We start from the raw sequence: 14,697 nt of genomic DNA on the forward strand, positions 1-14,697 counted from the left end.
TCCCGTCATGTGTTCGAGGGCGGCTACTCACAGGAAATCGTCATGTAATTTCCATGTAATAGTGCATCCTTCTCTTTATGTTTGTTGCATGGGTTTACACTGGTAGGCACATGGGAATTCCTTTCTGTATACTGTCGCATGATATCGGTGACATGCAGACATGCGCGCTTTGCGTATTTTACAGTCGTGCTTTGGTCGCATCTCCCCTAGAATTCTCATAACAGCAGTTCATTTCACGCGCCTTCGGTGCCAATTTCTTTTTCCCTTAGCTGATAGGTGCATCTTCACTCCTATATAAGGTATGCAATGCTGACTTCCATCGATTCACACGAACCGTTCTTGGGAAGGTGTAACGAAATGTGGTAGTCATGTGCTCAATATCACAGGAATAAAGTGCTGCAAACCAACGCAATTTTTTCTTTGCATAATTCAATACGAGTAAAGTGCACTCATTGTAGTTTTCAATTACGCCGTTCAGGTTGTGCATCTCAATCGCAAGGTTGAGGCTTGCTACTACTTTTTGAGGCTACTACTCTTTTCGTAATCTGGTCTGCACACTCCATGAATGAGCATACCAGCCCACGACATTCGCCCTCCGCCCCTTCTTTAACATTATATCTCTGTGTGTGTAGGATAGGTTGACATCATAGTTGATGCCAGTTACTATATTTCGCTTAGCCAAACAATCCATATTAATGTTTGACCGGCTCAAAAAAACTTGCAAACAAGACGGAATATTAAAATAAAATGTAAATAACAGTCGGAATGCGCTAACGCATACGACAGTTTTCAGTGCTCTTCCTTCAAATGTGTGAACGTTCAAGGTGCTAGACTCGTAGTACATAACACGACGCTTACATTAGTAATCGCTGAAGCCATAATAAATAATTTTATAGCGCTGGTATAATGACGACCCTTAAGTTCAATTACCCCGTCTGAGTCAGCCTAGGTGCGCTGAGCGCCAGCTTATCGCTTGAAAGCGAACCGCTCGTTACATCAGATCAGCCAGCGCACAAAACACACTGTCGTTGTGCCTTCACATCACGACTCCGATTCTCCTCTGGTAAAACTGACGCCAGCGGCGCTGCCTTCTCCGTGAATAGCTGTGCCAGCTCGGTTACGGTATCCGGCTGCGGGCGTGTAATGTCACCCTCGCTGCGACCGGTTCGTCTGGCGCGTCTCATTACGCTGTCATTCTTGGTCGCCAGGTGTCGCCAGTGTATCGTATAACGAATTCGATCCGTTAGATCAGCTCGCATCCCTGGCGTCCCTTTGTCCCAGCTGAGAGGCTTTCTTTCTGTTGCCGTGCTTCAGTCATTCCTGCTGGCTTGAGACAGTGCTGCTTTGTGTGAGAGATATGTGCGTCCTTGTCGCGCATTTGTCTCGTGAATGGGAAATACGTATTTGAGCAGATAGCATTTCTAACGAAACGTCTTGAATGGAGACAAATGACCGATTATGCACCTCATTTCAAGCTTGCAGCTTTTTTCACGCGCCTCCGAGTGACAATGCGCCGCGTCCACTGCGATGACTCGAAGCGATGGTGCGACGAAATGTTCTTTTATTTTCTTGCTGGCCGGTGGTGTGCGACTGTAGTCGCTGGCGCGCAGCTCAGATGGTTAGCTTGTTCTGATATGAGCTTTGAGAAAGTCCACCTCTTTTGCGTGGGCAGGTTGGGCCTGAGGTGGCCGTTACGACTCAGTATGTGCAAGAGATGAATATGCACTGTACTAAGACATATCTTCCTAATCAGATTTAGTGTCACCTTGTTTATCATTATTATTATCAGTGTAGTTGTTGTTAGTGGTGGTGGTGCTGAAATGAAAATACAATTAGTCATCTAATGGTGGCGGCTAGTCCTTCTCACGTCGTAGTAATAAAAAAAATATTGTAAAATAATAACTATCATCACACGTTCGGAAAATCTAGAGCGGAATCAGTTAAACGAGCAAATGAAGTCCACATATAATCCTAGACACAGTGCGACATACAGCGACAAAAATAGAGAACAGGTAGCCCCGCACTACACGGAATCCCGACACATACGCGTACAATGAGTAGCACATTCACATACACAGGGCCGCGATGCGGTCCACTATCAACAGGCGTACAGATGAAGAAAATACACGGATGACGTAACGCACGCACAGAAACGCAACAGCACCTTGTACACCTTGTATGATCGCTGTACCCCTTAAAAAAAAAAAAAAATTCGGACAAAAGTGGCGTAAATTTGGCCAATAGATTGCAATCACTGCGTGTATGAGAGAAGCAATAAATTTCTCTCCTCTTTTTTGCTTCAAGGAGAGCGCTGTTGCCATAGGAATAGATTAATATTTTAATTTCTTTTTTTTTTCTCTCTTTATTTTTTTTTCCCTCGGAGAGAATCAGAGGGTCAGGAGTAAAAGCTGCACATTGCAGCTTGACAGAGCTCCGGCCCGCATACAGTTCGGCGGCAAGTGCGACAAAGCTTGCGCCCACAGGCAAGAGCCACGTGTGAAAACGACAAACTAATATAGCAATACGCCCGCGCTATGACATACAGAAAATACAACATATCGATTGTAAGTATGACACACAGAAGTACGAAAAAAAAAACGCAACAAATTACAGGAAGAAAAATACAACTTTTATTGTTCAAAACGTTCAAAAGTCATCAATACATAGCACTGAAAATAAACTAGCCTGTCATACAACATTGTAAAGGAACTCACGCGAAGAAAATACGCTACAATAGATAAGGGCCACAAAGAACCAGGAATGATTAGCAACAGTGCGCAACAAGCCTGCAAGAAAGACGACTCATCACGATCGCGTAATAGATGTGCGAAAAATAAACGTGTAGGCTTCGCTTCGCCATTTATGTAACGTTCAGCATAACGATTTAGGAGTGTTGCCATCTGGAATGGTAGCGACTGGTTACCGTATTTTGTGTCGCAGGATCGTTCATGTCAGGGATCCTGCTTTATAGTGTTGTGCTTGAAATGTCTGCGTGCTAAATCAAACAAGCTAATGTAATGGCTGTTGTTGCTTTTTATGGCTAAACAATACGCGCAGGACAGCTGAAGAGCGTAAATAGGTTTTGTCGCAGACTTACCAATGTACTGGCTCCAAGACAATGTATCTGAAAAGGTAACGCCGAGTGGCTTATTTTCGCTAACAATGTTGATCACGTCATTGCCGAGGCATAATGTCCCCGTTTTATTTACAGATGTCTGATTCTAGCGAAATCAGCCTATTTATTTTTGTACACTGCAGGACGAAGGCCTCTCCCTGTGATCTTCAATTACCCCTATCTTGCGCTAGCTGATTCCAGCTTGCGCCTGAAAATTTCCTAATTACATCACCCCACCTAGTTCCTGCCGTCCTCGACGGCGTTTCCCTTATCTTGGCACCCATTCTGTAACTCTGATGGCCCACCGGTTATCCATCCTACGCATTACATGGCCTGTCCAGCTCCATTTTTTTTTTCTCTTTATGTCAATTAGAATATTGGCTATCCCCTTTTGCTTTCTGATCCACACAGCTCTCTTCGTGTCTCTTAATGTTAGGCCTAACACTTTTCGTTCCATCGCTCTTTGTGGTGTCCTTAACTTGCTCTCGAGCTTCTTTGTTAACCTCCAAGTTACTGCCCCGTATGTTAGCACCGGGAGAATGCAATGATTGTACACTTTTGCGACAGTGGTAAGCTCCCAGTCAGGATTTGGCAATGCCTGCCGTATGCACTCCAACCCAATTTTATTCTTCTGTAAATTTTCTTCTCATGATCAGGGTTCCCTGTGAGTAATTCACCTAGATAAACGTACTCCTTTACAGACCCTAGATGCTGACTGGCGATCCTGAATTCTTGTTCCCTTGCCAGGCTATTGAACATTATCTTTGTCTTCTGCGTATTAATCTTCAACCCCACTCTTACACTTTCTCGGTTAAGGTCCTCAATCATTTGTTGTTTTCCAACCCAATTGTTCCTCAAAAGGACAATGTTTTCTGCAAACCGAAGGTTGGTGAGGTATTCGCCGTTGATCCTCACTCCTAAGCCTTCCCATTCTAAGAGCTTGAATACTAAGCATGCGCTGAATAGCATTGGAGAGATTGTGTCTCCTAGCCTGACCCCTTTCTTGACAGGTAACTTTCTACTTTTCTTCAGGAGAACCAAGGTAGCTGTGGAATCTTTGTAGATATTTGCCAAGATATTCACGTATGCCTCCTGTACTCCTTGATTACGTAACGCATGTATAAGCTGGTATCTCTACTGAATCGGATGCCTTTTAATAATCTATGAAGGCCATATAGAGATGTTGATTGTACTCCGCAGATTTCTCTATTACCTGATTGATGACATGGATGTGATCCATCGTAGAATATCCCTTCGTGAAGCCAGCCTGTTCTCTTGGTTGGCTGAAGTCAAGTGTTGCCCTGATTCTTTTGGAAGTTATCTTGGTGAACATTTTATACAATACTGAAAGCAAGCTAATGGGCCTATAATTCTTAAATTCTTTTAACGTCTCCCTTCTTAGGGATTAGTATAATGTTCGCATTTTTCCAGTTCTTTGGTACACTTGAAATCGTGAGGCATTGCTTATAAAGGGCCCCAAGCTTTTCAAGCACGACGTCTCCTCCATCTTTGATTAAATCGACTGGTATTCCATCTTGTCCTGCCGCTTTTCCTCCGGTCATGTCTTGCAAGGCTCTTCTAACTTCATCGCTAGTTATAGAAGGAGCCTCTGTATCCTGTTCATCACTGTTTCGAATGAAGGTAGCGTGGCTGCTCTGGGTATTGTAAAGGTCGGTATAGAATTCTTCCGCTGCTTTTACTATATCATCGAAATGATGGTGATATCACGCTGCTTCTATTTCAGTGCATACACCTTGCCTTGTCCTATGCTGAGTTTTCTTCTGACTGATTACATGCTGCGTCCATATTTTACTGCTTCCTCGATCTTTCCCATGTTATAATTTCGAATATCCCTTATTTTCTTCTTGTTGATCAGTTTTGATAGTTCAGCGAGTTCTATCTGGTCTCTTGAGTTGAACATTTTCATGCTTTGATGTAGTCTTTCAGTGTTCGGGAGTTCGTTATGACTCCAAACATCCACTTCAGCGCGCTATTTTGAACATCTTACATCCTCCAAATGTTAAACCGTTGTTCGGGACCCGAGTTCTCGGGCATAGTCTCACTCGTAAGAATGAGAATGACCTTAAAAATAGGCGAATGACAATGAGATAGCCACTTTTGTAGTGTGAACGCAAACTAGACAGTCTAAAGCTAGCGCAAAGCTTTGTTTTGACCTGTAGCATATTCTTCGTTCTTCTGAGTGACATGTCTGAGCGACCGAGACAAAACGGCGCTGCTCACTCGTAGATCACCTCACTGTCTTCTTGCGTTGCAAGTTCCGACTCTCACAAACAGAAATAAAAAGGCATGTCGTTGTGTAGCAAAAATGATGACTGTTACGGATCCGCTGTAAGAGGCAAATGCAGCAGGTACGCATTACTATGCGCTGCCACGGCTGTTCCTATTGGCCCAATACATGCGGTCATCCTTCGATGGTGCTGACCTAGAAAAGAAGGGCGCTTCGCGCTCTATCCGCATCACCGGCGGCTGGCTACTTTTTTTTATGCAGCGGCAAACGCAAACGGTCGGCAACCTTTGTCCGCCCTGATGCCATCCTACAGCGCTGTGCAAACGCGTAACAGTTCCGCAGGAATAGGCAAACTTCCTGCCCCATAATTCGCTATCGAGTTGCCGGTGCGTGGCCGCGTGCGCTTCGCAACGCGCTCACCATTGTTCCCCATTTTTAGTCGTTACCCACGGAAGGCGGCGGATATGTGAGTACTTTTTGGCGTTGCATGCGTTAGGATTAGCTAGGAACTTCCTAGGAGTTGTGCGCAGTCTCTGACGATCTGGGGATAGCCCTGCCTGACGACTTCGTATTTTGTTCTTGATGGCATGTAGGGATGCAAAAATACTTTCACATTTCGTCTACGTTGAGAAAGCAACCACTCCGATGGGAGAATAATCCGGAAAAACATGGTCATTGAGCTTAAAGGTCGAACTTCTTGACTCCGTCACTTTCTTTCTATGCAATTTTGCGCGTTTGGAGATATACAAATAAAAATTGGTGCAAGTACCGGAAACGGCGTCGTATGCTCCCTTCGTACTCTCATACGGCCGAACACCTATGACAGAACACTCAAGAGAGGCTAACAGACGCTTGCCGGCGCTCAGCTTACGCTTATGCTTCCAATAGGTGATAAAGAAACCTGGGCCTGGATTCACAAAGACCTGTTATGCTAGAATTGTTCCATGATGGAACACTGCATTGCGAAGCAATACTTTCGACGCGGGCGTGAAGAACTGGGACATTAGACACACAAGAAGCGCAGTTGTGCGTCTTCTTGTGTGTCTAATGACCTATAGTTCTTCACATCTGCGTCGAAAGTATTGCTTCGCAGCGCAGTGTTCCATTATAAAACAGAAGCAACTGGCCCACTACAACACATTATTAGAATTGTTCCTAAGTGCAAATACTGGCCGTTCCTGACACTGGACATTATATTAGAAACGCCGATTGGCCAGTGGCGAAGAACACTTAATTACGAAGGAAAACCTTTTCTGAATTTGGTCTCTCACTAGAGAAGCAAATGTTTCCTTGGGCTCTGCCTAAACGACATGCTTCTGTAAGTAGGCCGTGATGTACTACGCTTTGCGAGGGTATATGTTCGCCATCAGCATGCGTCGCGTGCTGTTGCGGGGCTCTTCCTGTTTTTGTTTTTTTTTCTCACTCTCAGCGACTATGGATCGGAGGCTATCGTCTAGAAGGTTTGCTTATTCGATGATATCATTAGCGGCCACGCATTAAAGTTCGTTGGAGGACGCTATCTGAACTATGCATTTTCTTAAACCGCGCTTTTTTTACCGTAGTTTGGAGTACGCGTTTGTAAGAAATTGTTACGGCGGAAGAGAAATACAGCAGAGTCATCTACAAGAACGAAAGGACTGCTATGTTCCATAAAGTAGTTCACTAGTTCTGGCTGCCCAACATGGCGCATAAAATTGACTAATGAAGCTATGGATAATTTGTAGGGGCTTCGCAGTCCACTAATTTCGTACGCAAAGCTGGAAACCTACAACATTGAAAATGTAGACATATTTAAAATGATCATGTCGAAGATGAAGGAAAAAAGAGGCGAGTAGAAAGGGAACTGTAATGTGCTTGCCTCTCCACACATATATCATAACAACAATCAAGCGCTTGTCCACTTTACTGACCGTCTCTGAACATCTTAGCTATTTGGCTCAGTATAGAACTCTTATAATGCGCCGGAAGGTATACGCAAGCAACGTCGGTTATATACGTGAGATGCGGCCAATGACCAGGCAAGGACAACAACTAACGCGAACTATAAGCCACGAAAGCGCGCTGGGAAACGGGGGGCTTGCCCAATCCGTCACAGTTCGAATCGGCTAGCGCCGATGGTGCGTCCAGATTGCGCATGGCCATTAGTCGGTAGCGCTCTGGGTCGCTGCTTACCCCGCCGCTCACCGTTGGTAAGCTGCGTGGACAAGGTCACGTTGACGGCTCGCGGGTCAGCGGCCGAGTCTTGGAACGGCGAGAGAATGTGCGCGCCGGTCGCTGCGATCGGAACCGCACGACTGCGCTGCACTATATATCCCTCTCGTCTCTTGACGTGAGGCCGATAGAAATCGCGAGACAAGATGTCACCTGCTATAGAAAAGGGTCCCGTCCACTTGCAACGCTCGCGGGAGTGGGCATCGTTGTTTGCCATCCGGATTGTCGTAATGAAGGGCCGATCGCCTGCCGCTTCACGAGAGCTAGACGTACGTGGCGCAGCAGCTTTGGGCCGCCGTTTCTAGTACCGTTCCAGCCCCGAGGTCCGTTATAGCCGCTTTCAAGGAGCGCGGCATTTCCGCGCGTTAATGAAAGTACCCGCACAGACGTGATGCACCATACAAGGTGAGACCGCGTTTCCTACAGAAGCTGCGGAGTTCGAAGTGTTCATCAACTCCGAACGCAGCCTGTTTGTGTATTCTGTTTACGGATTCGGCCCCCCTTAGTCCAGCGTCAAAGCTATAAATCGCCTATTTCAAGAGTAACCAACTCACTGTCGATTCGCCGCCAATGGCTAAAGCCGTATGCGTTTTCATTTTAACGTTAAAATTTTACAATCGCAGGCAATATTCTATTGTCCGAGACTCTGAGCACGCTTAAATTGCTTATAAGAAAGTTTCTAGGATATTTAGTGCCCATAAGGTTCTCAACACGACGAGACCGTGTCCATGCCTGCGGTTTATTTCTGCTGCAGGGGTCAAATCAATTTGACACGTGCAGAGAAACTGAGGGTTCATGCACATGGTAGATCTATCGTAAACCATTTTCCACATGTGGAGAAAAAAAAGGGTTATTTCTAGCCGCATGTCTACCATCAAGTGTCGCAGGAGGATGACGTTTTATTTTTATCGATGAATAAAAGGAGGGCGCATAACACTCTTTTGAGGTCATGGTGTTCACTGCGCGCTGAGGTTACAGAATGCATTGTGCCAGCAGACTTCACGATGTGCAGCGCTTACAAGTCTCTCACGACGGACCGCCTCACGTGCCGAGTTATGGTCTTTACGCAGCCTTCTGGCCCTTGCGATCAAACTTGTCGTAATGCAGGGCCAGGATAATGTCACGATTCTACTCCTATGCCATTCCTTGTCGCGTTTCGTCAGTAGTCGGAGCTGCATTCCGCCTGCGTTATCACTGGGATCAGCCGGCGGTGAACAGGGCAGATAAGCTCACTTTATCTATTTAGCTTTTGCCAATATCAAAGACACAGTAGATGTATTGATTTGCTAAATACGGAATGGCCTGAATTCTTTACGAGGATACTCACAAATGTATCTACATTATATAAATTTCTCACCCTCCTGCCAGAAAAGGCCAGGATCTATGTGCGCTGAGAGAAAAGAAGTGCTGCCTCTTTACGTGCTACCAGGGAGAGCTTTGGTCAGAGAAGAAACGCATGTTCTAATAGAACACGTGTCTTAATGAATTGCAAGTATATCTGAAACATTTATGTATATCCAGTCGGGTTTTGCTTCTGGTCTCTTTCCTTCAATCGCTGTCGCAGATAGGCTACCAACTTTAGCGCTCAGTGCAATCGTAGACTTGTAAATATGCATATGCCAGGTCTCGGCCGCCCAGCACTTAGTAACTGAATTTCTTTCTTTCTCGCCGATCTTTTGTTATTATTGCGATAGCAATTATATGGACACTCCAAGCGGATTTCTGCCGTTGGCGTCGTCGTCGCCGTCGCCGTGAGGTTCCATATAGAGTCTAACGGCGATGACATCGCGGCGCGCGCCGTATGCTGTATGTGCGCGAGGGACGCGTGCTTTCACGGGGAGCGAACGCACAGCGGAGAGCAAACGCGACTTCTTCCGTCGCGCGAAAGGCCGTGGGGGGACAGGAGGAAGGGAGGAGAGGCGACCTTTAGCTGCGGTAACCAAATGCGTATTTATATAAAAACTGTTGCGTGGCGATAAGGTGGTAAAGACTTCCGGCGCTGCTCGACGAGTGTGCCGTTCTGATCTCGTCGAAAACCTCCGAGCCGCCCCCAGAGGCACCGGCAACAGTCACCAACGCCGCGCGCGTTCGGTGCGTACGCGAGCAAAATGCCGACGGCGTCGACAACAGTTCTGCTCGTTGCTGGTGCTGCTGGATGTCCAAGTTTATACAGCTGATAAAACTACTATCCTTACTCCGTATAGCTCTCTACTAATTTGCTATCGCAATTGATGCTTCGCCTTTCGGGTGAAACTGCGACATTTCTTTTTATTATTTACTATCGACTATTACAATGGCTTTCACTTGCCACTACATATTATTATTAAACTATGAGTCAACGGTTATTGATATCTTTTGAGCTCACGATACAACTTGTACGTCGACTTTGTGCACGCCATTGACCGAAACGTTCGTGAGATAAGACGAGACCAGCAAGTCGAGCGAAAGCGCGCCATTGGCGGAACACGTGCCAGAAACAGAGCTGAACACGCGGAACCCGCGCTTTTCTCACCGCTCTCGCCCAGCGGGTTCTTTTCCATGCGTGCGCAGCGCGGCGCGTCACCTTGCCGACCCATCACCAATGGACTGTGCTCCGATCTTTGCTCGTTGCCCTCTTTGCAGAGCACGAGAATAGGCTCAACAGCTGGGCCCTAGATATTTTCGTAGATGCTCGAAGGCGTCAGCGAGCCGATGGACCTGCGCGCGCGCCTCTTTCTTCTCCGACCCCCCTTCTTGCCGACACCGAGCATTCCCGTGGCTTCCGATGACGTCGGGCAAGGATATAAATGTACAAGGGCTTCATCTTTTGACGCATGCATGTGCAGCGCTACAACAAAGCTGCTCTTGCAAGCGTTGCCCAAGTCAGAGCAGCTGCTGTATACGGTAACGCCGAATACTGCTTGTCCATTCAGTGCCCTCGATCTACACTGCTGATCAGGTGTGTCTTGCAAAGTTTGATTGGAAAATGAGCAACCTTTGGTCGGTTACGACATTCATCGTGCTTTATCTGACGAGGGTGGTGCCACGATAGAAACAAGTCTAATCTTTGGTGAGCTCTTTAAACCTCGTTGCTGGCAGTATTGATTATAACAATTTTTGGCCGACCTGAACGTTTTGCACGTAAGGAATTGCGTTGCTACGAGTGTTACTGTTACTGTTCGCTGTCTAACGATTAGAACCTCTTTCATCCGCTAAAGTTCCTTGCATTATGAGACTCCCGGATGCTCGCGAGTATATCGCTATGAGCAATTTTATTCTGTGAGCTAGAGAATTAAAGAAAGGAGTTACATTCGTCGCAGGGCGTCGGGCGTAGTACTATTTTATTTATGTGCCTATACCAGCGTTCCTTGTGCATTAGTCGCGTTCAGTAAATTTAGCCGAGTCATGCAGCTGAGGCAGTCAGCTGCATGACTGATGGCAAATGTATCGTACACGTGCCATTAACCGTGCAATGCCCAAAATATCGTATATGGTACGCCGAGTTTCATGCCTAAAAATTTTGACTTAAGCGCATGAAACTTAACGCATAGCCTACAGCATCGTTTTTGATACGCTTGAGCGAGTTTTCATTTGTTCATAGTCAGCAAACCAGTTACTAGTTAATTCATTACTATATTGATTAGCATTTACCTGAAATAATACTTCAGTTGTTCTTTTTCTTATTATTTTAATTTTTTTATTACAGAAGTGTTCTCCAAGGCCAGAAATGAAGGTAAACAAGGTGTTATACTCTTGCTTGATCTGGAACAATGTTTGGACATTAATTGATTGATGTGGTTCAACGCTCCAAAGCAACTCTGGGGCTACGAGAGACGTCGTAGTGCAGGATTAATTTCGACCACCTGGATTTCTTTAACGTGCTCCCAATGCACAGTACACGAGCACCGCCGCGGCCGGGAATCAAACCTGAGAACTCGAGCTCAACAGCAGAACGCCACAGCAATTGAGCTACCGCGGCGGGTAGTTCTGGGCATTACAGGGTTAACATATTTGTAGGTAATAGCATCAGCCATACGTATTTTTACTGCTTTATGGGTATTTTTCTGGTAGATGTAGTCAATATGAGTCATAGATAGCGGCTTACAACGGCAATGGTATACGTTTTCTTATACGATGATGCAGTAAGCATAGTAAAAGATAAGGAAGCCGTCTGCATTTACAGTTCATTCGTGCGTGCAACTCTCATTAGTTCTTCCACAGGTGTATTCTACCTGCGAACATGTTGACCAAACTTACCGGGTTAATAATAGGCTATGTATAAACGTGCTTGAATATCCCTCACAAGACATTAGCCCTTTCTTGTGCGAAATAAAACGGCGCCCTCTCTCACAAGTGCGCATTCAAGCTCGCCGTCGATGTGTTTGTGGCCGGGAGTCGAGATCGTAGTTACATGGAAGAGGTGGATGGAGGTTCTGGTTAATAAGAGCCCTCTGTCACCTTAAGCGCACCCTACGGAGCTTCTCCAGAACAATATCTTTGCACTCCTGTTCGATTACGACGCATTATAATGAAACATAAGGGGTTTATTTTGGCTTCAATGCCTGTTGACTATGTATAGTAGTTACTTCACTAAATGGCGAGGCTTTCAATGGCCGTACTTCTTCGCTCCAGAACTTCGCGAAATCTGAACTGCTAAGTTAGCCTCATGCATCCTTCGTGCCCGCGACTACAGATGCATAGACGCTTTTACAAGGCGTTTAAAGGCCCGGAACAGATTCATAAGGATTTAATTGCGTAGTGTCATGTGCATTTGTCGTTCTGGTCAGGTCACAGTTTCGCTGTCGCCCGCGAAAGTTCATGTGAGCCCATATTTGTCGTACTGCAGGAAGGCCTGATCCCCGAGCCGCCGGGCCCCGGCGAAAGCAGCAGGATGTCGTCGGCGGAGGCTGACGACAGCCCCGCCGAGTCCTCCGACGGGGCCTGCGAGCCGGCCACGCCCACGAGCCGCTCGCCGGGCAGCTTCTTGCGCGCGGTGCCCAAGCGACGGTCGCTCATACTTCGCCAATGGATCGGGTCGAACGGGAACCGCTCGCCAACGGGGCTGCACAACGCGGTTAGCCTCAAGGAGTGCCTGCCGCCCTGCTACCACACCGCCAAGAACATCGGCAAGACCATCAAGGTATCGAGCCGCCGCCCGGGTTCACCGATACGTGTTTAGTGACCCTGTAGAGGTACTTTGCTCAAACAGAGCGAGAGAGATGAGGAAATTAGCGCATGATAGGCCGTCGCCTGCTTAGTGGTCGTCTACCGGAATTGTGGTCGTCTACCGGAGCCGTACGCTGCTGGCATTTCTTTTACTATGTCTCCCATGAAGCATACTCTGTGTATCAGAGTACCACGCCTCATCTGCGCAAAAAACGTACCGAAGGCTACGCGCTCACATCACCGCGTCTCATTCGTTGCCAGTCTGCTCGTTCTGCGTACGACAGCATTCATATTGGTGATTGCTGCAGTTCGAAGTTTATCAGCCCTGCGAACAACTGTAAAGGAATCAAAAGGGACGTCCAGTTACATCCGTATTAACGAAGGCAATAGAACGATGGCGAACAAGATATTTCACGAGTGTTTTTACGTGTCCATGAATAATTCTTACTAATATAAATTTAGTTGCAGTTCAATGGCCAGCTTTTTTGTAGACGCCTCAGTGGCTGTGTGATTCAGCTGCGAAGCGTTCTTGTTGCCGCAGCTAAAATGGTAGCAGGGTATACCTTTTGGCATACGACTTGTAGTGCACTATACGTCGTCTGCCTTTGGCGCCAGAGAGCACGCTTCTTGTATTTGGTTTCACGCGTCAGCAAGACCTCGAAAGCGCGCTTAGGTCTGCGCGGCACACCTTCAAGTATGGAGTAGGCATCAAAACAACTTTTTATGGCTGCCATGCTGTCAGGGTGACGGTACAGCAGCAATTGCGGCGAGCATGTCCGTCACCTCGGTTACGGAGGCAGTAGCCAGCCGCCGACGTCACACTAGTACACAACGGAAGCCTAGCAGTAAGAAAAAGAAAATTATGAAACCTCGAGGGGAGGATGTGTGCCAATGCCCCGTACGCACTACCAAGGCCTTTTTTTTCAAAGATGTGGAATGATGGTTGAATGACGTTCTTAATAACTTCAGATTTTTTTTGTCCAACCTATTTTCATACGTCAGCGACACAATTTACCACTATATGTCAGGTGTGACGTCACTCAAGAAACACTTCATAGGTTCAGAGCTTTAACCACATCGGCGACATTAATTATGCAAAAGAAAAACTAACGGGCGTCGACGAGTAGCCCAATCAAGGTCTGTCTGTTACAGCATCCGCGTTTCCAAGCGGACACGTCGCTACGTCGTCACTGCAATGCATTTTCGGAGCCATCGCGAGCAATCTTGGATACATAAGGCTAACTAAACTGGTCACTTATTTTCCTCCTGCAGTGTCGACACACGGTAGCTACTGCGGTAATGTTTCCAGTTGATATGTAGGACGTCTCAGTAAGCGAATGCGGAGCACTTTATTGCGCTATCCATCTAAACCAGAAGACTACTTTCCTAACAAATGCATGTAAATCTACATATCTAACCACGACTAACTGTGATCGCTGTATCTAATCGCACACTCATTTAACCGCTTAACAGTGTGATACTCTGAGGAAACCGCTGACAACCATTCTCAGGAGGGCATGTAACGTTCGCTATGGGAAACTAATTCAAGAATTTCACCTGTTCGGCTATATACTCCTTTTGGCTTCTGGAGGAAAATTTTCATTAAATATAAAAAAACGTGAGTATATATGTGTATACCAATGTACAATAATTCCTGATTATGAGACAAGAACCAGCCGGCGCCGTATTCGCACGCTAACATCTCCTTTATAACATGCCAATTGAAGTTCGAAGTTTACTTATTACAGTTTATTGAATACTTAGCGCAGATACAAAAGTATAGATATTTAGTACGGAAAAAGGTCCCATAGTGTAAACACTGTAGGGGGACCTTTTATAATGTTAAAAAAACAGCAATACTACTTAACAGCAGAAAATCAGCGAAATAGAAAAATACAAATACAAATGCAAATACATATTGAGGCGAAACAATAGTACAATGGAAAATATAAAACGATAGGGATAAGGCATAAGCTGA

General features: G+C 46.2%; 1 protein-coding gene across 2 annotated transcripts in view; it reads left to right on the forward strand.

The window, feature by feature from the left end:
- The window catches only part of LOC119459349 (1-phosphatidylinositol 4,5-bisphosphate phosphodiesterase epsilon-1), a 236,732-nt gene that overhangs the window by 126,029 nt on the left and 96,006 nt on the right, over positions 1-14,697 (forward strand). For both annotated transcript variants that reach the window (XM_049666212.1, XM_049666218.1), the window contains one exon: positions 12,400-12,693. In XM_049666212.1, the coding sequence (XP_049522169.1) occupies positions 12,400-12,693 (294 nt within the window). The remainder of the gene's footprint in view (positions 1-12,399; positions 12,694-14,697) is intronic.

The sequence above is a fragment of the Dermacentor silvarum genome, chromosome 1, assembly GCF_013339745.2.
Source record: "Dermacentor silvarum isolate Dsil-2018 chromosome 1, BIME_Dsil_1.4, whole genome shotgun sequence".
Taxonomy (NCBI): domain Eukaryota; kingdom Metazoa; phylum Arthropoda; class Arachnida; order Ixodida; family Ixodidae; genus Dermacentor; species Dermacentor silvarum.